Source organism: Gorilla gorilla, chromosome 4 (assembly GCF_029281585.2).
Source record: "Gorilla gorilla gorilla isolate KB3781 chromosome 4, NHGRI_mGorGor1-v2.1_pri, whole genome shotgun sequence".
In the NCBI taxonomy this organism is placed as follows: Eukaryota; Metazoa; Chordata; class Mammalia; order Primates; family Hominidae; genus Gorilla; species Gorilla gorilla.
The window spans coordinates 97,931,360-97,956,492 of NC_073228.2; the positions used below are offsets into that span (position 1 = coordinate 97,931,360).

A 25,133-nucleotide genomic window follows, 5' to 3' on the forward strand; every position below is an offset into this window, starting at 1 on the left:
CTCTTGATTGCTTACAGTGAAAATGCAAGAAGAGAGAAATGAGCAAGAAATTATTAAGAAAAAAGGACAGAGAGCTTATAGATTTTGGAAATTCTCAGCCTATCCATATTGAACAAAAGAGAAAGGATGTTCTGAAGAGAGCACTAAGGATGTGGCTGAACAAACATTTGATAAGGAGATTAGTATGGCGCGAACCACAAACTTAATCAAATATCCCAGCAGGAAAACTGTCAGTTTGACCTACAGGGAAAGAAGATGGGACTGTGGGAAGGCAACTGTCTACAAGACAGGAAGTATGCCCTCACTAGAGCCTGGATCTGCTGGTACTTTTATTTTGGGTTTCCAAGCCTCCTGAACTGTGACAACAAATGTTTGTTGTATAAGCCACATAGTCTATAATATTTTTGTTATAGGAGCCCAAAATGACCAAGATAATGAATAAATACTTCAATAAGCAAACTAATTTCTAGAGGGTATGAGCCTTACCTTATTCAACTTAATCACAGAAAACATAACTGAAATTTGGGGTTCAAATAAGGTTCTGCTAGTTTCTTTGATTAGAGATTTCAGTATCTTCTCAGTTGAATTCCTAATCAATTTCCATTAACAGCGCTTCTAAGTGTTCAAAATTTCAGGGCCACAGACTGTACCTTCTGTGCACCCAGTGAGACTGACTCTCAATGTCCCTGTTTTTCAACTTAAATGATCAATTTTGTTCTCTTGTCCATCTTCTTTCTCTATCTTGTGGCTCAGGCCTTACTTTCTTCATTTGGACCCAGCATAGCACCATTTGAGATCTGGTCCTGATAATTCATTTATAAATAAATCTACAATCAACAACTATTTCTTGAGTATATACTCATTGTATGTCCAGCCAGGCTAGGCAGCATGGCATAAACCAATGAAAATACTACATTTGTTATTTATTTTCTACCAGTTAAAAAAAGAATTCTAAGGTTGCATCAAGCAAAAGATAACTATGTATTAGGATAATGAATAGGAGACTGAGGCTGAGAATAAATTACTGAAATGGAAAACTAACCATAGCTCTGGGTTTCTGGGAGATAAAGGCAAAAATGTATTACATAGCTATTATTTTCTAACAAAAAGAACATATCAGTTCATCTATACAAATGATTTTTCCTAGTACTTACCTCTAAGACAAATTTACTGTATGGATCTTTATACTGTGGATCTTAACATAATGACCTCTTAGCTATTATCCCACTTCACAAATATCCCCTATATTATTCTCTTTGTTTAAAAATGTTTCCTATTTAGACTAAAACCTTCTTGAGGCCAGAGATCATGTGTTCTAATGTTTCCCCAGTACTTGTATGGAGTGGGTGTGTTCAACTGAATCAGTAATTATCTTTAATAACAATTTTTGGAAACATTTCTTGCCTTGAGGGCATAATATTCAATCTTAACTCCAAGAAAACACTTTTTTGGTTTGCTTGTTTTTGGAGACAGTCTTGCTGTGTTGCCCAGGCTGGAGTGTGGTGGTGTGATCATAGCTCACTGCAGTTTCAAACTCCTGGGTTCATGCAATCCTCCTGCCTCAGCCTCCCGAATAGCTGGGACTACAGACATGTGCCACCATGCCTGGCTAATTTAAAAAAAAAATTTTTGTACAAGCGAGGTCTTCCAATGTTGCCCTGGGTGGTCTCAAACTCCTGGCCTCAAGCAATCCTCCTGCCTCAGCCTCCCAAAGAATTGGGATTACAGGCATGAGCCTCAAGGTCCAGCCAAGAAACACTTTCAATCCACAAAGTCAAACTTTTGTGGTTCTGGTGGCTTTATTGTAAGCTAAATTCATTCAATAGAAGCGTTAAAAACCTGTAACAGAAAATATGAAGTGAGAACAATTGATATACATGTAGGGGTTAAAAATCTCCAACTCTGAAAGTTAAAATTACAGAGACCTAGAAGAGTATCACTTTGTTACTCTGAGACCAAAGAAGGTGTTAGACCCATAGTGAACATTTGGCCATAAGAGAAGGAAAAATGATAGTCCTTCCTCTCCATTTCCTTTATTGCCACAGAAACCAGATAACCAGGGTACCAAAGACCAGTCCAGAGTATCTTACATGTCCTCAGAATGCAGTATTCTACTCTATTCCATTCTAATCTAAGCCACATAATCAGACTTCTGCCTTGATTTGTTCACAATCCTTCTGATTTTTATGCCTATGATTATAGCTTATTTCTTTCCCTGAAAAAGATCCCATTTTGAAACTCCCAGGCAATGAGTGAAGCCTTAAACCTTTTACCTTGTGAATCCTCCCCCTGGTACTGGATCCTGTTTATTTTTTCTCCTTCATTTCCTATAAAGGAGTGAGGTGGGATATGGTGAAGGAAAATAGGCACTCTTAAAACCAATTACTAGATTTTGTTTGCTCGGTCATTACCCATTGCCTTGATTTTCTGTTCCCCACAAGCAGATTGTACTTCCTGATTCAAACCTGAGCTTACCATACTCTGATGTAACTCCCTGGTGAGAGCTCACCTATTCCCTCTAAAGCCAACCTCTACAGCTGAAGTAGCTCCTCCTGAAACTATCCTGAACTCTAGTAATAAGATCTTTACTCAAATCTGACTTCCACTCTTGTTCCCTCAAGCCATACAAAGATCAAGTATGCTTTGAGTCTAAATCCACCTGGCTCCTCTGAGTTAACTTGAATAAATTATTTAATAACGATTGGATCCTAACTTTTAAAAGTTAAATAGCTTTGATTGTGAATTCTTTTTGTCCCCTAGAAGTCCTTTCCAATTTGAGATGTCTGAGGTGCACTGTGCCTGGGAATTTTATTTGGGAGAGGGCTTACAATGAATGATCATTTTAAGGTTACAAGAATAGTAAAAACAGCCCTATTATCAACTGAAATGTGTTTTTCTACATTCCTTCTTATAAAAGGCTTACAACAGTCAATCATAGTCTCATATTTGCAGTAAAATACAAAATCTATCATTAAGATCTTTTATAATACCAATGGAAAAAAGAAATATTTCTTATGTAATGATTTATATTTAACAAATTAATATGTCAATTCCTTTGAGTTCCCCTTAACTTGTTATTGTGCTAATTTTGCCAGGCAATCCTTGGTTTCCTAGCAGTCTTTGTGGAATCAGGAGACAGAGTGACCAATCTCTCAGCTACAAACAATGCAGGGAAGGCAGTAGGACCTGAATGCAGCTCATCTACTATGTGGACACTAAGAAAAACCTCTTCCAAAGGTAATTCCAATGGAGTAATATGGGTCCTTTATTCTACAAAAAGATCCTTATTAAAGATTAGTGAAATTTTTCTCCACTTCAGCAGCCTTCCAAACAATAGAATCTTGGTGTGCATGAAGGATATAAAAGGATATAAACATTAAGGAGCACACTAGGTTCTTAAGGGAAATAACCTATCAGGAATGAAAACAATCACAACTAATATCATACTTAATGATGAAATACTGAACAATTTCCTCTTAAGATCAGGAACAAGACAAGGATGTCCATGCTAGCCACCTTTATTCAACCTTGTACTAGAGGTTCTAGCCAGGGGAATTTGGCAAAAAACCAAAAATATATAAATTAATTAGATAAACATGCATCCAGATTGAAAAGGAAGAAGTAAAACTATCTGTATTCACGAATGATATGATCTTGAATATGAAAACTCCTAAGGAATACACACAAACACACACACACACACACACACACTGATTAGAACTAAAAATAGTGAATTCAGCAAGGTTGCAAAATACAAGACTAACATATAAAAATAAATCATGTCTCTACTAGTACTGAATATGAAAATAAAATAAAACAATTTCAGTTAGAATAGCTTCAAAAATAATCAAATACTTAGAAATAAATTTAAGAGAAGAAGCTTAAGACTTCTACACTGAAAACAACAAAGCATTTTTGAAAGAAGACCTAAATAAACGGAAAGAAAGCCCACTGTCATGGATTAGAAGACTTAAGATTGTCAAGATGGCAACACTCCCCAAATTAACCTATTTAATCAATCCCAATACAAATCTCTGCTTTTTTATTTTTGCAGAAATTAACAAATCAGTCCTAAAATTCATATGGAAAAGCAAGACCTAGAACAGCCAAAATCATCTTGAAACAGAATGAACAAAGTTGGAGGATCTACTCCCTGATTTCAAAACTTACCACAAAGCTACAGTAATCAAGTCAGTGTGGTACTGGTATGAAGACAGGCATATATATGGAATAAAATACAGTCCAGAAGCACACCCTTACATTTATAGTCTATGGATTTTGACAAGGGTGCTAAGACAAATCAAAGAAGAAAGAAGAGTATTTTTCAATAAGTGGTGCTGGGATTAACTAAATATCCATATTCAAAAGAATTAAATTGGACCCTTACCTCACACAATATACAAAAACTAGCTTAAATGACAAAAACAAAAACTAGATAAATTGGACTTCATCAAAATTAAAACTTCTGTACTTTGGAGGAAATCATCAAGAAAGTGACTTAGTCATCCAGAGAATGGGAGAAAATTTTCACAATCATTTATCAATAAGAGATTTGTACCGATATATAAAGACCTATGAAAAATCAAAAATAAAAATGATAACCCAATTAAAATTGAGCAAAGGATTTGAGTAGACATTTCTCCAAAAAATACAAATGGCCAACAGCACATAAAAAGAGGCTCAACATCATTATTCATCAGAGAAATGAAAAAGAAAAAAAAAAACTACAGTGAGATGCCACTTCACACCCACTAGGATAGCTAATATAAAAAAAGACAGATAATAATAAGTGCTGATGAGGATGTGCAGAAAGTGGAACCCTCATACACTGCTGGCAGGATTGTAAGTATGGGGAGAAATGGGTAATGGGTATGGAATTTCTTTTGGGGTGATAAAAATGTTGTAAAATTAGATAGTAATGATAGTTGTACCAGTCTGCAAATATGCAAAAAGACTTTGAACTGTATATTTTATTTAAAGGATGAATTTTATGGCATGTAAGTCATATTTCAATAAAGCTCAATAAATCTCCATTATATCTTGAAAAAAGTATGTAAAATTTATCTCAGAAATAAAAAAGTTTAAAAAATGCAAACAAGCGAACGTAAGCTAATTATTAAATAAAAGGTGAAGCTGAACCGATTGGGGATGAAATGGAAAGTTTTCTAGACTTATTTCATAGACTGCCATATAACATTGTAAGGATATTATTACGATGATAATTTAGTTATATTATAATTTAGTTTAGTCATTTTCTTATTTTATTGAAAAGACTATACCTACAAGGGTGTGTCATACAGAAGCAATCTTTTCAGTCAGACTGAGAGCTGGGCATGCCAGCAACAAGGAGCCTATAAAAGTCTTACACCTGAACGAAAAAAGTAATACTGTCTAATGTGGAGTAACTGATTAGGTAGAATTCCCAAATCAGTCAATATTTAAATGGAGAGTAGGGAGAATTAATAAATTTAGTTAGTAAAAGAGTTAAGGTTTAAACTCTATATGTTAGTCAACTAACTGTGCAGATATTTAAGACTACTCATGTTGTTGTAATATACATTATTTTCAAACTTGGGATAAGAGCAGTATTACACTCTTTACCCTCAAGATATTTATAGATCATTTGGGCAAAACGAGATTGGACATAAAAGATAACTTTAACAAAACTAATTAGTATGTATCTTGAAGTTATATTACAAATGGCAATTTATTTTTACTGAATTATCTAGATTTTTAAAGTAAGTTTGTAAGAGTATTTTTGGCCTGAGTTATCTGGATACCATTATGATTCAGTTTTTCTTGCTTACTTCCCTTATTTTAACTTCCCTCAATTTTTGACTCCCAGCAGCCCAACTTTTAGCTGTTCTCATTGATCACATGATGCAGATATCTTACCAATATCCAATTTACTTCGTTCCTCATGGACAAAATATAAATGACACTTCTTTAAGGTCACAGTTAGCTGATGTAAAAGACTAATTATTTTAGTTCCATTTTCTCTTCAGTGTAAATCCAAATCATGCTCCAGGCAATTTTAAAAAATCTGCTGAGAGTAGAGAGAGGTTGAGTGTCCTCATACAGCTATGTCCAAAACCAGTCCTCTATCAGCTGCTGAAGGGCAGCTTAGGCTGCCTGGAGGCCAGGGAGCCCAGCATGGAACAATGGCAGGAAAATAGAGTTCCCTTCATTCCTTAATTCACATGCAAGTGAGGTGCCAATCAAGTGCTGACAAGCATGGAGAAACCAAAATCAAAAGTGGGTAGCGATACACTTTCAAAAGGAGCTGTTTTCACACATTTCTAAGTGATTTTTTAATGATGGTTGGGAATATACTAATAATAACATGGAAAAGGAAATAAAAGTAATAAGAAAAACACAAAATTTGTATCAGTTGAGATGATTCAATAAACTAATGAAATATATTTACTAAAATTACTTAACATGTTTTATAAAAACATATGAACACTGTTGTTTTGGCTAAGCAAAGAGATTTCCATTCAAATTGATACATTGAGCACTGCAAACAGGGAAGGTAAGGTGCGCTGAGATCAATAACTGGGCATTGATAAACCCTGTTAATTTCCAAATTAAATAAAAAATTTAAGGTTACTTGATTTGGCCAAACTGATCACCTGGAAAGATAAGAGCAAAACACTCTGAAATGGCCAACAATAAAAGTGATGAAATCACTTCATCATAGTAGCTGGAGAAAAAGATGATGAAGAAGGTCAAAAACTGCATTGTTTTAAAATGACAGTTAATTTTCAAAAAATGAGCCTGAATTTTTTACAACTAGTATAAGGCAAAAGTAAGTTGCATTATTTGTACATTTGTTTCCAGATGAATTTGGTAAATGCATTCTAATTATGGTTAATAATTCTATTATGTGTAAAGTAAAATTTGTAAGAAATTTCAGGCTTTGTAAATGATGGTTTAATAACTGTAACTTTACATATTGGCATTATTTTAAGTATACAGAAAAGATAACAGAGGCAGATATATTACTTTTAAAAGTTCATTATCAATTCATGAGATGAAACAGTTCTTTCCTTTTGTCTTTAATGACTAAATCCTACAATCAATAGGGTTGTCTTATCAAAATTTATTTTTACTAGGAACACAGAGAGTTCAGAGAATTGGAAATTTGAGTTGTTACCATATGGTGAGAGTAAAAGCAGTTAATAGCATATTTTTAATATCATGTTTCTTCTTATTATAGTAAAATGTACACTGTTTTTTAATGAGGTTAGATCTAATCAAGTTCTAAGATTTACTACCATAAAATGAATATTGGTTTTGAAAAAAATCTCTGATTATAAGATATTCTTCAGGATAAATACAACATTTTAAGATAGGATATAATAGTAAATTATGTTCTCACTTTTCGAAAACAACAATTAGCAAAATATTAAAGCATAAGTAATTGCATTTACTGGTGAAACTGTACTTGCTACAATTTACATTTAAAGCAATTTTTTTTTTGAAATTCATGACGTAACGAAGAATGTGAACTTGTATGACAGTGGTAGAAAAACGATTTCCATGCATTCAAACATGACGCTACAAACTAAGACTGTTCCCTAAGAAATGTGTGTGTGTGTGTGTATGTGTGTGTGTCATCTTTAATCAAAAGTAAAATTTTATGACAATTTAAATGACTGAAATCCAAAGGATTTACTGTCTGACATGTGTAATGCACTACTGGGACAAAAAACCAAATCATAATTTAAGATTTACATATTAATCTTGACAATTTACTTGCTTGTAAAGTTAATATTAAAATTTTGAATGAAAGTAAAACAATTCATACAATACAGTTAATGTTGAAAAGTTCTGAAAAAATGCCTATTTGTCAATATTTTAACACCATGAGTTTTTAAATCTGCTTTTGCCTAAAACTGAATAACATTTTTTTTCAGTTTTAGGCAAAAGCAAAGGATCTAAAAACATTTCAATGTTTATTATTTCTTTAACAATACTATATTTTAGAAAGCCTTTCAAACAAAAACACAGTGGACCTAAACATATTAATCAAATTTGTCGAAAAATAATGTAAAATTCATCAGGGTACAATGTTATTTGCTTAAAGGAATCCATTGTATGAGGTCAGGAACCAGTCTTTATTCATTTGCCACCATCCGTATGCTTCCATTACATACCCCCAAATCAAAGTTATTTCACAAAAAGTAGCAAAAAAAAAAAAAAAAAAAAAAAAAAGAAGATGAGATAATTGCCATTAATACTTTAGAACCTAAACAACGTATATTACATTAAATAGACTTCTCAGCCCTGGCGTTGCCTGACAGATATGTGATGTGCCAGTGGTTATATTATATTCCTCCTCCCATGCATGTGCCTCCTGCAGAGATAGCAGACTACAGAAGCTGACCCTTACTGAGACCATCTTGTCTCTCTGACAAAGCTCCTTTTTAACTTCTTACTTACTGGTTACTTCCTGTGATGGAGAAAAACTTTAGCTCAGCTTGTGATAATTTCACAGGCCCTGAGGACCCTGACCCTAATAGCCTCAAGGTCAGAAGTCAAGTCTTGTTCTGAAACATCTGTGTGCTTTATATTAAAGTGGAACAAAAGTGGAGAAATATCCACCAGTGTGTGACAAGCAGGACGGGCAAAATAGGACTGACACACTGGTCATCTGTTAACTCTGGCATCTTCAGTTCATTGTAAAAACTGTCCAAAAGGCATGTAAATTTTAAGTTTGGTGTGTAAAGGTTTTCGTAAACTGTCTTAAAGTTAAAAAATGGGAATTTATGTTTTATAGAACTCTAAAATTTGATTAGCCTTGCAGACTTTCAGACATATTTTAAGCCACTCTACAAGTCAAGAAATTTCATGCTTTAAGTAATTTAACAGCTTACAAAGAAAAAATAAGCTATATATAATCTATATCTATGGAGATATAGAGATATATATATCTATATAGCTATATATTTATATCTGTAGGGATTGAAAGGAATTATTTGAAAAACAACATTCATATTTTAAAAAGTACATCATAGTAGTGTGCTAAAGAGCTATCTTAAGATATCTATTATATATATCAAAATAAATAAATTAATTCAGCATAGTTAAAATTAGTTGAAAATAATCCCTAAAAACTGAAATAAATTTAGAAAATAAATGATTTAACTTAACGATTTATTGATCTTAAGACAGCAGAAGCACTTGTAGAGTTAAGTCAGCTAAAATATTCTCAGATGTCACTACCAGTTTTATAACTAAATCAAGTGGGTAAGCAATAAGACATAGGGTGGTTGAAAAGGTCACGGAAATATATTCAATTTCCATGTCAGAGAAAAACATGCCAAAGTCTAGAAACATAAAAATTAGGCAGTCAATATTGTGTCTCTGGTTCAATGTCCACTTAGATCTATTTGGATTTAAAATGATCAATTGAACTTTTATCAAATTAACTATTTTATGGTAGGATTGGTAACTTCCTGTAACATAAGAGATTATGGACAGATCCCATGAATTCTTCATTAATCCATTATTAGAATTGATTATATCACATTAACCATGCTGGCCCATGATTGTGATATTGTAATATTGCATCTAAAACAGACAGAATTCAGAAATTTGGTAATTTTTTTCTATCATGTACACATTATCTTAACTCCAAGAATCAAATTATTTTTAAATATGAAGATTTCTATGACCAAGCAATGCATTCTAGTTAGAAGCAGATTAATGGAAGCTTTCTTGTAGTTTTAATACTAATTATATAAAATTCTGATCAAGTATCAAGTACAAGTCAGTTAAAGACTATCAAAATATTCTCAAGTATTCAAAATGTCTCTTGAAATTTTAAACACTTTATAGATAACATAAGACTCAATGGTGTATACATAAAGCAGAAACAATAAATATCATGAAATGTATGGAAACTGGCACTATAATGTAGAAATTAAAAACTAATATGTAAATAAGGAACAGGCAAAAAGCTTTCTAGTTAGCACTAAAAAGCTCTGTCACCATAAAATAAAGTAGTAGGCTGAGGCAGGCGGATCACGAGGTCAGGAGATTGAGACCATCCTGGCCAACATGGTGAAACCTCGTCTCTACTAAAAATATAAAAATTAGCTGAGCATGGTGGTGCATGCCTGTAATCCCAGCTACTTGGGAGGCTGAGGCAGGAGAATAGCCTGAAACAGGGAGTCAGAGGTTGCAGCGAGCTGAGATGGTGCCACTGCCCTCTAGCCTGGCGACAGAGACTCTGTCTCAAAAAAAAAATAATAATATTAATAAAATAAATAAGTAAATTAATAAACTATTTTCAAACATCATAACATTATTTATTCAAAATATGTTATTTTCCTTCTTTATAACGTAACTTAAAGAGTATTGATACCAACAGAAAGAAAGGAGAGGGGATAAACCTACAAGGAGACTGGAACTACAGAGAGTGAAATAAGCACTCACCAGTTCAACAAAAGCAAGTCCTCCATAGCTGTGAGCAACGAAAAACACATTCTCAGCAGCAGCCTGAGCTATGAAATGATCCCAAACATAGATTGCATGTTCTTCAGGAGAACCATTTTCCTATAAGGGAAACAAATGTCATATATTACATATTATACCTAATTATTATCATAGCAAACAACAATTAAATTATATGCTTGCATACACAGCATATGAAATACAATGGTTATAGCTCATTCAAAATAAAAATAATATAAAAGAACTACATTGAAAATTCAAATTAGAGAATATGAGAGGACTTCAAAAAGTTTGTAAAAAAATAGAATTAAAAGATAAAAATTAAAAAAAACACTTTATTTCTGAACATTTCATGAAGGTCAAGAAACTTTTGTAAGTGGTGATACATGCCTTTTAGTACACCCCTAAAGAACTCCAGGTCCTGGTAATTTAACCATGTCAATGCAGTCTTTTTTACATTATTAACTGAAGAAAAGTGATGCCCTTAAACATTTTTTAAGATTAGAAAACTACAAGTCAGAAGGAGCCAAATCAGGACTGCAACGTGGATGCCTAATGATTTCCTAGAGAAACTCCTGCAAAATTACCCTTGTTTGATGAGAGGAATGAGCAGGATATTCTTGTGGTTGAGAACTCTCTGATGAAGCTTTCCCAGGCATTTTTCTGCTAAAGCTTTCGCTAAATTTCTCAAAACACTTTCATAATAAACAGATGCTATTGTTCTTTGGCCCTCTAGAAAGTCAGTAAGCAAAATGCCTTGGGCATCCCCCCAAACTGTCGCCAGAACCTTTGATCTTGACCAGTCAGATTTTGTTTTGACTGGACCACTTCCATCTCTTGGTAGCCATTGCTTTGATTGTGCTTTGTCTTCAGGATTGTACTGGTAAAGCCATGTTTCATCTCCCGTTGTAATTCTTCAAAGAAATGTTTATTTTGATCCAAATTGTTAAAAATGTCCATTGAAATATCTGTTCTTGTCTGCAGCTGATCTGGGTGCAACAGTTTTGGCACACATTGAGTGCAAAGTGTTTTCACCTTAAATTTTTCAGTCAGAATTGTGTAGGTGGAATCAATTGAGATGTCTATATGTCAGCTATTGTTTCTGTTGTTCATCACTTATCTCATCAATTAGGGCACAAACAAGATAATTTTTTTTCTCCTAAATTGATGCAGATGGTCAGCTGCTATGAGCTTCATCTTCAACAATGTTCTGTCCGTTCTTCAAATGAGTTAGCCATTTGTAAACTACTGATTTGTTTGGGAGACTGTCCCCATAAACTTTTTGTAAAGCATCAATGATTTTACCATTCTTCCACCCAAGCTTCGCTATAAATTTGATGCTTCTTCTTGCTTCAATTTTAGCAGAATTCATGTTGCTCTGACAGGTGCTCTTTTCAAACTGATGTCCTGTATTTCTTAGTGCCTTGAATGAGATCCTCTCCAGGCATGTCATAGCAAGTTAGTAAGAGTTTATTTTGGTGCAATAAAAATGAAATCCATGCATGGATTTTTCATAATATGCATTTTCCATGAACTTTTTGAAGGCTCTTCAAAAATTAGTGAGCACATTAGAATTATATAGCAGAAAGTTATACTGATCTTTTGATAAAACAATGTAATACTAAAAAATTTATTTATATTCCCATAGTTAGATGTGAAAATATTTAATATATATATCTAAATTATTTTACTTATAAGATTTTAAGTATCTCTGTAAGCTAAAAATAAGGAAAAATGAATAATAAATATTTTCTGTTGAAATTATCAAAATATATATATACATTTTTTCTAAAAGCATTTTCTATACAGATTTTTGGAATTGGGAAAAAAACCTAAATATATAAACCTAGGCCTTTTACATTTTTCCTAACTTGCTAAACCCAAATAAATGTATGTCACTTAAGTTGCAAAAGTTATGTAATAACTTCATTTTGCTGTTTATTTCTATGGCTGACATATTGTGGTTAAAGCCAAAACCTGGATAATGTGAAAAACAAAAACAAACTAAAAGGTGAAATAATACTGATCAAAAAGCAAACTGTGAAGAACTGAAACCTCAAGAAAATGTTTTGTACGAATATTTCTTAGAAGCTTGAACACTAAAAGACTCATTTCCTAAGAATGCCATGGATATTAGACAATGCACACAATCACATTTTCCTTTTTACAAATTTTATAATAAATTATTAAGGTCCCCACATGCATGGCATCACTTGCCATCTAGAAGTTAGTTCTCTCTATGTCTATCTGTCCTAAATTTCTCTCCAGAGCCACAAAGCCAACTATTTAATGGTCATTTCCTTCTGTATGTACCACAGACATGTCAAACTCAACCAATCCAACACTGTAGTAAGAACCTCTACAAATCTGTCTAAGCTCCCCATAACCAGCTGAAATCTGAGAGTCAACTTTTTTTTCCTTTTAAAATGTTTTTTAAATTTTTTTTATTATACTTTAAGTTTTAGGGTACATGTGCACAATGTGCAGGTTTGTTACATATGAATACATGTGCCATGTTGGTGTGCTGCACTCATTAACTCGTCATTTAACATTAGGTATATCTCCTAATGCTATCCCTCCCCCCTCCCCCCACCCCACAACAGGCCCTGGTGTGTGAAGTTCCCCTCCCTGTGTCCATGTGTTCTCATTGTTCAATTCCCAACTATGAGTGAGAACATGCGATGTTTGGTTTTTTGTCCTTGTGATAGTTTGCTAAGAATGATGATTTCTAGCTTCATCCATGTCCCTACAAAGGACATGAACTCATCATTTTTTATGGCTGCATAGTATTCCATGGTGTATATGTGCCACATTTTTTTAATCTGGTCTATCATTGTTGGACATTTGGGTTGGTTCCAAGTCTTTGCTATTGTGAATAGTGCCACAATAAACATATAAGTGCATGTGTCTTTACAGCAGCATGATTTATAATCATTTGGGTATATCCCCAGTAATGGGATGGCTGGGTCAAATGGTATTTCTAGTTCTAGATCCCTGAGGGATCACCACACTGACTTCCACAATGGTCGAACTAGTTTACAGTCCCACCAACAGAGTAAAAGTGTTCCTATTTCTCCACATCCTCTCCAGCACCTGTTTTTTCCCGACTTTTTAATGATCACCATTTTAACTGGTGCATTGTGGTTTTGATCTGCATTTCTCTGATGGCCAGTGATGATGAGCATTTTTTCATGTGTCTTTTGGCTGCATAAATGTCTTCTTTTGAGAAGTGTCTGTTCATGTCCTTTGCCCACTTTTTGATGGGGTTGTTTTTTTCTTGTAAATTTGTTGGAGTTCATTGTAGATTCTGGATATTAGCCCTTTGTCAGATGAGGAGATTGCAAAACTTTTCCTCCATTCTGTAGGTTGCCTGTTCACTCTGATGGTAGTTTCTTTTGCTGTGCAGAAGCTCTTTAGTTTAATTAGATCCCATTTGTCAATTTTAGCTTCTGTTGCCATTGCTTTTGGTGTTTTAGACATGAAGTCCTTGCCCATGCTTATGCCCTGAATGGTATTGCCTATGTTTTCTTCTATGGTTTTTATGGTTTTAGGTCTAACATTTAAGTCTTTAATCCATCTTGAATTAATTTTTGTATAAGGTGTAAGGAAGGGATCCAGTTTCAGCTTTCTACATATGGCTAGCCAGTTTTCCCAGCACCATTTATTAAATAGGGAATCCTTTCCCCATTGCTTGTTTTTCTCAGGTTTGTCAAAGATCAGATGGTTGTAGATAGGCGGCGTTATCTCTGAGGGCTCTGTTCTGTTCCATTGATCTGTATCTCTGTTTTGGTACCAGTACCATGCTGTTTTGGTTACTGTAGCCTTGTAGTATAGTTTGAAGTCAGGTAGTGTGATGCTTCCAGCTTTGTTCTTTTGGCATAGGATTGACTTGGCGATGTGGGCTCTTTTTTGGTTCCATACGAACTTTAAAGTAGTTTTTTTCCAATTCTGTGAAGAAAGTCATTGGTAGCTTGATGGGGATGGCATTGAATCTATAAATTACCTTGGGCAGTATGGCCACTTTCATGATATTGATTCTTCCTACCCAAGAGCATGGAATGTTCTTCCATTTGTTTGTATCCTCTTTCATTTCATTGAGCAGTGGTTTGCAGTTCTCCTTGAAGAGGTCCTTCACATCCCTTGTAAGTTGGATTCCTAGGTATTTTATTCTCTTTGAAGCAATTGTGAATGGGAGTTCACTCATGATTTGGCTCTCTGTCTGTTATTGGTGTATAAGAATGCTTGTGATTTTCATCTGTTATTTCTCTTTCTCCCAAATTCCTCACATAATCAGTCATTAAAATTCTATTGATCCTGCCACCGTCTCTCAAATCCATCTACTTTTCTTTCATTTAATCTGGTTTAGCTCAAGCCACCATCATTTCACAAGTGGATGACCACAACAATCTCTAGCCTAGCTTCAACAATCTCTAGACTAGCCTAGTAGTGACCTGTAGGATTGACCATTTACCTGTTTTAATTCTGTAGTGAGAATAACCTGTCAAGAATGCAAATATGATCATGTTGCCAAGTTACTCACTCCCTGCTTAGAATCCTCCAACTTTCTCACTGTCCCCAGAATTAAGTTCAAACCCCTATATTTATTTTTTTATTTTTTGAGATGGAGTCCTGCTCTGTTGCCTGCATATGAGTGTGGTGGCGCAATCTTGGCTCACTGCAACCTCTGCTTCCCAGGTTCAAGCGATTTTCCTGCCTCAGCCTCCCAAGTAGCTGGGGTTACAGGTGCATGCCACCACACCTGGCTAATTATTGTATTTTCAGTAGAGATGGGGCTTTGCTATGTTGGCTTGGCTGGTCTTGAACTCCTGACCTTAGGTGATTTGCCCACCCCGGCCTCCCAAAGTGCTGGGATTATAGGCATGAGCCACTGCACCTGGCCCTCAAACTCCTTAATATGACATTCAAGGCCGTTTATAAAGTTCAGACTCCTCAGTATGACATTCAAGGCCCTTTATGATCTAGCACTGTGTATTGAACTATATCTTTCACCATTGCCCTACAAAATACCTTGACCACAAACACATCCCTTTTCCCCCTGAGAAGACACACAGAACAGTCTCTGTGTTCCAGTTGTAGGGAGCAACTCGAAGTAACCTAATTGTGCCCTATTTTTCTTGCCTATGGGTTACTGCATTTGTCCAGATAGTGATCTTTGTGCTCTGCCTTCACTTCCCATACCACTTTCTACTGCATACTCCCTACTTGTCTTCAGTAGTGAAATGAGATATCATTTCCTCTGGAAAGTGAACCCTATTTTTCCCAAGGATTAGGTAATGTCTTCTAACATCATCTTGTGCATGCTTCCTATTATTGCACTGAGGAGCTGTATTGTAATTACTAGTTAGATTATCAAATTCTTGAGGCCAAGAACTATGTCTTCTTGTTCATTAAATCTTAGTGTAATAAATGAATAACAAAACCACAACGTTTATCTTCAGGCTGATTACCTACAACCTTGTAGTCATATATTAAAATACAAACATACTTCCAAAGTCATTTCTTAGTAACATAAATATGAAATTACCCACACAGAAGAATGAATACAACAGTTGGAAGGAAAACCTTATAGGGATTTTAGGCTTTGATAATTTATCTTTCATTAGTTTAAAAAGTAAGAAAATGGTTAACATAAAAATGAGGATAGTGGTTAACTTTAAGGAAGGGAATGAAGTTGTGACTAAGAAATTGACTTTTAGTGGCTGCCAGCGTTCCATTTCTTGTCTGCTTTGATAGTTACACAAGTGTGTTCTTTATAGTTATTATTTAAACTAACCATACATATTTAGCACTTTTCTGTAGACATATCTGGAGTAACCATACAATTTGTTGTTCAAACTTTTGAGAGTGAAGAAAGATATTATCAGTAATTGTAGTGGAAAAGAGGTCTAAATTGGAACTATACAGAAAAATACTGAACACCTCATCACCCTAGTTATAGCTCACAATGCAAGAAATATGAAAACAAAATAGGAAAGTTACCAGAGTTTCCACCTATTGATGGTTGGCATAACTAACCATCTTAAATACCTGAGATGGTCCTAAATACTCCATATATGGACAGGATTACATATATGTGTGTATATATATTTATATGTATATATATGTGTGTGTGTGTGTATATATATATATACACACACAATTAGATAACTCTGTCCCCACTAAGCTCTGTGCTGGAAGTGGAGATGGAAGAATGATAAGTATGCCATGGTCCTGGCCTTTAATAAATTAGAGGTATTAACACATAAAGACTTCAGAAGCAGTAGTGTGTGAGGAGTATTACCTCCTCTGATCCTGTTGGACTGTCCTGAAACCAAGGTTGATGGGCCATTATAAATCCATACTATCTGACCTCAGTGAGGTTCTCCCTGCTGTCTTCTCAGTCACTAATTCTTCCTGTATACTGTTGGGATCCTATTTGTCTCATTCTTTCCATTCCCACCACTGTTTAGGTTTTCTTACAATAGACTTTAGACTCAATTTTTCTAGTCCAGCAGTCCCCAACCTTTTTGACATCAGGGACCAGTTTTGTGGAAGACAGTTTTCCACAGACAGAGTGGAGAGGATGATTTTGGGATGATTCAGGTGCATTACGTTTATTGTGCACTTTATTTCTATTGTAATATATAATGACATAATTTTACAACTAACCATAATTTAGAATCAGTGGGAGCTCTGAGCTTGTTTTCCTGCAACTAGGTGGTCCTCTCTGGGGGTGATGAGAGACAGTGACAGATCATCAGGCATTAGATTCTCATAAGGAGCGCACAACCTAGATCCCTCACATGTGCAGTTCACAATAGGGTTCATGCTTTTATAAGAATCTAATACTGCAGCTGATCTGATAGGAGGTGGAGCTCAGGTGGTAATGCGAGCAATGGGGAGCAGCTGTAAATATAGATGAAGCTTTGGCTTGCTTGCCTGCTGCTCACCTCCTGTTCAGCCCAGTTCCTAACAGGCCATGGACTGGTACCCATCTGTGACCCGGGGTTTGGGGAACCTTGTTCTAGTCTTTCCCTTTACTCTGTTGCCAGATCAATCTTTTTGAAGCCTTGCTCTGATCGAGCCACTCCGCTGCTAAAAAAAAAAAGTCATTTACTGAAATGATTTTGCCTACAAAGTAACTGGAACTCTTTAGTCAACATCTTCTCTAAAACTATCTTTCTAGCTTTCCCTCTCACTATCTATTTCCAGGGATCTTATGCTCCAGGCAAATCTGGATTACACATTAATAGTCTGAAAGCCCTAGACAAAACTCAGTCATGCAACTCAGTCTGGGATGAGACAGGCAATGCAGCCCAGATTACACAAAGCCTAAAAGCAAGGAGTAGTTCAGTAATCCACATATGTGAGATGATAAAGACCATAATACTCCTCAGGGTGGTAGCAGACTGAATGGAAAGAAAGGGATAGAGTGAATCATCATAAAAGAAAAACGAGCAAAATTTTGTGAGTCACAGGATTTGAGGGAAAGTGCCGGCCAGGCCCATCCATGACTAAAGGGAGCTAAGAACCAACAGTTGTTTCTACTGCTTACAGAGAATAGTATGACAGCTGAGTCTTTTCCTCCACAGTCGATGGAGATAATATCTGTTAATGGCCTGTCAGCAGTAGGAAAGAGAAACTTCACGTTTCCATGTGCTTCAAGTACTTAAATATCTTCAGCTTGACTAAGGTCAAGCTGAAATTACAGATTTTAGCTTTAGACTTTTAAACCAAACATTCTAAAAAGTGAGACCCAACTGAAAAATGTCTACAATATCCACAAGGGGGTCTTTTATAGGCTCAACTAAACCATCAAACTCATGAGACTATTCTGGGGCACACTTGATATCCATTGACTAAAAAAGATATAGAAAAGGAATCAACCTTGCTAGCAGGGCAGCACCAGACACTACTTTTTAGTGGGAGCCTTGCAGCAGTCCTTGTGGCAACCCCCAGAACCTCCGAGGATTTACTATCTTTGGAATATGGCGTGTTAACTTAGGAGTGAGGGAATCAGGCTCACCTTGAGCAGATGCAGGAGTTATCCTGGCTTAAAAATCTTATACCCCACAGAAGCCAATATCTTTGCAATAACTCCATAGGTATGGCTTTCAGGATCCCATCCCATAAGAGACATGCTCAATTCTAAGAGTCACTACTCTTAGGGAAGATCAAAGCTATGGTATACCATGTTCTGATTACTACTAATCCTGATGGAGTTTACCAATTAGGGGTCATTTTCTACCACAGGCAATATTGTCTAGTGACCATCCACTTAAGAGTGAATACTATGATGTGCTGCCCAGAATCCCTTCAGTTATAAGTCATTCATTTCCTTAGCTGTGGGAGTGCTGGCCTTAGCTGAGGCACTCTCTAGAAATTGCCCTTAGCCAAAAAGCAACCTTGCTTAAGGTTACAGTCCTACCCCTGGTCGCTTGCCTACGGCAGAACATCTTTGAAAAGTCATCTCAGATCCAGAGACTACCATGGGGTTAGCTGAGGGCTTTGTTGTGACTACACTGCAGTTCAACTCCTGACCAATTCTACTTTTTTTTACTCCCCTACAAGTGCTGATCCCAAGAGGACTCCTCAACAATCTTCCTGCATGTAAACTCCCATTTAGAAATTTATTATCTGGGAAACTCAACCTAACACACCACTATATCAGGCTTCCAAGGGGAAGAGCCAGAAAGTCAACTGAAGGTCAGAATCTCATGCAGAAATGGAACTAGTTATTTACTACAATGTCTTACAAGAAATATATATAAAGTATTTATAACTATTTACATGTATTATCATGCCTATGTTTAAAACAACTGCAAAATATTGGTGGCTCAGGATTACCTGCCAGCTCTACCATCAGCCATGGTAGCTTAATTTGAATCCTATACCATTTCATTGGTTCTTCTCTACTCTATTTGTTTAATGTCAAGTCACTTTTCCTTCCTTCTAGAATATAACCAACTTGAAAACAGATTATCTTTTTAATTCAAACTATAAATACAAGGCATGCTACAGGCATTCAACAATAATTAACAATGCTAGTGTTATTGGCAATGATACTGTGGACAAAATATTTTGGAGTACATTTCAGAAATGAAAACAAATGAGTATTTAAACTTCATTTCAGGAATCCAGCTTCTAATAATCTGGAATGTGGCAAAAGATTGGTGGTCAAAGATATTCATCACTGTCTCATTTATAAAAGCAAAACTTTGGATAAAGCCTAAGTATCCAATAATGAAAATATAAATAATAGTTTATCTGTTGAATGAAATATTATGTAGCTATTCTATGAGTTTATAATACATGCAGCTTATCTGATATGTAGTGTAATTTTTATCATATAAAAAAAGCCTGAAAAAGACTTTTCAAAAGAATAAATCAAATAAAACACTAAAAGCAGTTGAGCTGTCTATTGATGGTTGGAATATGAGTAGTTTTCTATTTTTAGTTTCTTCACACTTTTCTGAATGGCCAGAATTTCTACAAAGTACATGCTTTTTATACTAAACAAGTAAACAACAGGAAAATCAGAAATACCACTTAGTAATTACTGATGTCTTCTTAGGGTGAATTATCATCTGAGCAGGGTTTTTACACCTTCAAATCTTTTTAAAAATAATTTTAACTTTTATTTGAGATTCAGAGGGTACATGTGCAAGTTTGATACATGAGTATATTGTATAGTGCTGAGGTTTGAGATAGGAATGATCCCATCATCCAGGTAGTGAGTGTAGTATTCAACAGTTAGTATTTTAACCCTTGCCCCCTACTTCTCTCCCACCTTTGGTAGTCCCTAATGTCTTTGCTGCCATCTTCACGTCCATGAGTAAACAATGTTTAGGTCCCATTTGACACAAAAACATGTGTACACCAAATATATCGTCTGAACCCACTGAGCATTTCCAACCAGCAAATGAGAAAGGTTGTTTCAAATAGGTTTAAGGGTAAGAAGAAGAAAGAATAATAAGTGATAGTTGAAAGTTTGCTACTAACTGAAGAAACAGGAAAACCAGAAAAATTAGAAGAGCACATGTAGCACCTAGTGCGAGACCATAAGTATTGTTATGAGCAACTTAAGGGCAGTGCCATATTCAAAGCACAATAACTGACAAGCACGACAGTGACACTGGGTCATTTCAAGAAGGCTAATGATGTTATATGAACTCGATTTCTGAAAGACTAGTAACACACAATTAAATAGTTTTATTCAAAATATTACTTTACAAAACAAAATATAAGGGAGATAAGCCTTAGTTATAAAAAACTCAACTTTCATATGTGTTACTTCCCAAGGCTTTCACAAAATTAAGGCTTTTTACTACATACAGTGTTTAAGAAAGCTAGATTCCCATCATTTTTGGATTTAACAAATTCTGCCAAATATTTGCAGCCTTCTACAAATGTTAAACATAGAAATTAATAAACTTAGAGTAGTTTTAAATATATATGTATATGTATTTCTGGAATATTACATTACTAATAATACATACTAAAATCCCAATTTTATAAATGTGATGATGCTATTCCAATGCAAATTTGTGTCATTCCAACCCACAGTCCACATTGTGTCTACAATCATTATATATTTATATATTGTGACTACAATCCAGAGAGTTATATTATCAGCAGTGTATTTTGAGACTAAACAGATTCAATAGGAAAGGCTTTCTAATACGCTTCAATTACAGAAATGCAAACATACTAAATCTATTCCACAGGCTTCCCCATGAATTTCACATTAGAGTGCATTTTGTATTGAGCAACTTGATTTAAACTCGATGATTTTAGAATATGCTAACGTACAAAGTGCATGAAAAGAACTGAATCCATTAATTAATATTTGCTGGTGGCAGAGTGCATAGGATATTTACACCAGAATTCTGCTACATTCAGAATACAGGTGGAATTTCCTAATGTACTCTTGCCATCATTAATCCTTAAATGCCAAACAGAAGTGATGCAGTAACCAAAGCCTTATCAACTATGCCAGATTCTACTACCTAGGCATTGGAAGACCTGCATTTATGATGGACTACCTGAGCTGATAGCACATGGAATTATCTAAACAACATTTGCATATTTGTGTAATTATTTTCTAAGGTTAATTAGCTCCTGTAATGCATTTCTCCGAGACTGCTTACAGTGACAGGTTCACATATTTTCTGAACCATTGCCAAATTTGACAGATTTTTCTTCAGCTAACCTGTTGCTACAAAGTTATAAAAAGTAAGTACTCCTATAATATACACTTTAAACTTACAATTGATTTTAGAAAAAGTAAACTGAAAATTTAATGGACGTAAAGGTTTTTTAAATGTCCAATTTTAAAGTCAAAAATTCAAGGTTTTTTACTTCATATAAATCTTTCTGTGATTATACTGGTAAGCATATCTATTAACAAAATATCTTTTAATAATCAAATCTAACCTTTGTGACTTCAGCACATACCTATGTCACTAATTTCAGTTATGTCCACGTCATATAAATATGTATATAAGTATGTATGTGTACATACACACACACACACACTTCACACTCTACCAGCTGCCCTTAGTATTGCCACTGATTTGCTATTTACATTGGTGATATCAAGTGGAGAAATTACACTAATATAAAATCTACACCTGTTTTATGACAAAATTTACAAAATGAAATTCTTTCTTCTAAAAAGTTAAGGCTTTCCACTGGGAAAAGTATGGCTCAATAAAATCCAAATGGAAGGTAGATAGTCTAGTCTGCTGGATGGAGGATGCAAAAATGTAAGTTACCATCTTGTATTCAACCAATCCACAAGGATAAGATGAAAGAAAATTTTTTTTTTCTTTTTGACGGAGTCTCGTTCTGACGCCCAGGCTGGAGTGCAGTGGTGCAATCTCTGCTCACTGCAAACTCCGCCTCCCAGGTTCGCGCCATTCTCCTGCCTCAGCCTCCCGAGTAGCTGGGACCACAGGCGCCCCCCACCACGCCCGGCTAATTTTTTGTGTTTTTAGTAGAGATGGGGTTTCACCATGTTAGCCAGGATGGTCTCGATCTCCTGACCTCATGATCCGCTCACCTCGGCCTCCCAAAGTGCTAGGATTACAGGCGTAAGCCACCACGCCGGGCCAAAGAAAATTCTTATTTTCAGCAATTGGCCAGTGGAGTATCCTTCCAGAAGAAACGGAACACAGATATGGCTCTAATCCAGAAAGACACACACAAGGAAATTTTATGCTTTAGCTTTAAAGCTTTAAACTTTTGGATGATTTTGTTATTTAACTCTTTTGTATATTAACTGAGTATAAATTGTGCATTAATATAGAACAAAACATTTAAAAGAACAGTTATATGTAAAACATATTTTACCTTGTCACATGAGATGTAATTTTATTTTATCCAATTAAATAATTTAGATTAAAATGTTTTCTTCATTTTGGCATATTTTAAATGTATGCTTTTTTACGAATTGTATGCATTTGTATTTAATGATGATTAAAGTACTAGGTATATACTGGATGCATAAAAGTAACACTATAACATGCATATACTAAAAACATATTCAAAATTGAAGGACATTATTCAGTCCCAAAATATTAAATTGAACCATATAAGTTACCAGTATTAGAAATTTTGGACCTTGAAAAATGGCAATTTCACAAGATTCAACTTTAAACATAATGAAAATAGACAAAAAAAAGTCTATAAGCTGGAGATACCTTGAGACTATCAATTTGTTTCTACCTTTTAGGCGTCAAGATATTATTGGCAGCACTCAATCTTTTTTTAAGTTTTATTTTAGGTTTAGAGACACATGCAAAGGATTGTTATATAGGTAAACTGTGTGTTGTGGGGTTTGGTGTACAGATTATTTAGTCACCTAGGAAATAAGTATAGTACCCAATAGGTATGTTTAAAAATCCTCTCCCTCCTCCCACTCCACCCTCAAGTAGGCCCTTTTTGCGTCCACGTGTTCTCATTGTTGAGCTCTCACTTATAGGTGAGAACATATGGTATTTGGTTTTCTGTTCCTGCATTAGTTTGCTCCAGATAATGATCTCCAGCTCCATCCATGTTGCTGCAAAGGACATGATCTCATTCTTTTTCAATGGCTGTGTAATATTCCACGGTGTATATGTGCTAAATTTTCCTTCTGCAGTCTACCACTGATGAGCATTTAGATTGATTCCACGTCTTTGCTACTGCAACGAATAGTGCTGCAATGAACAAACAAATACATGTGTCTTTATAGTAGAATGATTTATATATCCAATATACCCAAAGGAATATAATACATTCCACCATAAAAATAAATCCCACTAGATTGCTGGGTTGAATGGCAATTCTAAGTTTTTTTGAAACTTAGAATTGCCATTTTTTGAAAGCACACTGCTTTCCAGAAAGGCTGAACTAATTTGCACTCCCACCAACAGTGTATAAGTGTTCCCTTTTCTCCCCAATCTCACCAGCATCTGTTATTTTTTGACTTTTTAATAAAGGCCATTCTGGCTGCTGTGAGATGGCATCTCAGAGCGGTTTTGACTTTCATTTCTCTAATGATTACTGATGCTGTGCATTTTTTCGTATGCTTGTTGGCCACATGTGTGGCTTCTTTTGAAAAGTGTTCATGTACTCTGCCCACATTTTAATGGGGATGTTTGTTTTTTGCTTATAAATTTGTTTAAGTTCCTTATAGATTTTGGATATTAAACCTTTGTCAGATGCATAGTAAGCAAATATTTTTCCTATTCTATAGATTGTCTGTTTACTCTGTTGATAGTTTCTTTTGCTGTGCAGAGATCTTTAGTTTGATTAGGTCCCACTTGTCAATTTTTGCTTTTGTTGCGATTGCTTTTGGTGTCTCTGTCTTGAAATCTTTGCCAGGTCCTATGTCCAGGATGGTATATCCTAGGTTTTCCTGAAGGGTTTTTATAGTTTTAAGTTTTATATTTAAGTCTTTAATCCATCTGAAATTGATCTGTGTATATGATGTCTGTCCAATTTCAATCTTCTGCATATGGCTAGCTAGTTATCCCAGCACCATTTATTGAATAGGTAGTCCTTTCCCCATTGCTTGTTTCTGTAGGCTTTGTAGAAGATCAGACAGTTGCAGGTGTGTGGCATTATTTCTGGGCTCTCTATTCTATTCCATTGGTATATGTATCTGTTTTTGTATCAATACCATGCTGTTTTGGTTACTATAGCCTTGCAGTAGAATTTGAAGTGGTAATGTGATACCTCCACCTTTGTTCTGTTTGCTTATGAGTGCCTTGGCTATTCAGGCCCTGTTTTGGTTCCATGTGAATTTTTTAAAATAGTTTTTTTTCTGTGACAGTGCAAGACTCTGTCTCAAAAAAAAAAGTTTTTTCTAATTCTGTGAAGAATCTCATTGGTCGTTTGATAGGAACAGCATTGAATCTGGAAATTGCTTTGGGCAGTATGGCCATTTTAATTACATTGATTCTTCCTATCCATGAGTAAGCAATGTTTTTCCATCTGTTTGAGTCATCTTTGATTTCTTTGAGCAGTGTATTGTAATTCTCATTGGGGAGACCTTTTACTTCCCTGGTTAGTCATATTCTTAGATATTTTATTCTTTTTTGTGGCAATTGTGAATAGGACTGTGTTCCGGATTTGGCTCTCAGCTTGACTGTTGTTTGGTGTATAGGAATGTTACTTGTGTTTGT

The 25,133-nt window shown here is 35.1% G+C and overlaps 1 protein-coding gene across 15 annotated transcripts in view; it reads right to left on the reverse strand.

Annotated features, from left to right (window-relative positions):
* Positions 1–25,133, reverse strand: part of ARB2A (ARB2 cotranscriptional regulator A) — a 493,438-nt gene that overhangs the window by 195,604 nt on the left and 272,701 nt on the right. For all 15 annotated transcript variants that reach the window (XM_019027554.4, XM_055387115.2, XM_055387122.2 and 12 more), the window contains one exon: positions 10,444–10,563. In XM_019027554.4, coding sequence (XP_018883099.1) covers positions 10,444–10,563 — 120 coding nt within the window. The remainder of the gene's footprint in view (positions 1–10,443; positions 10,564–25,133) is intronic.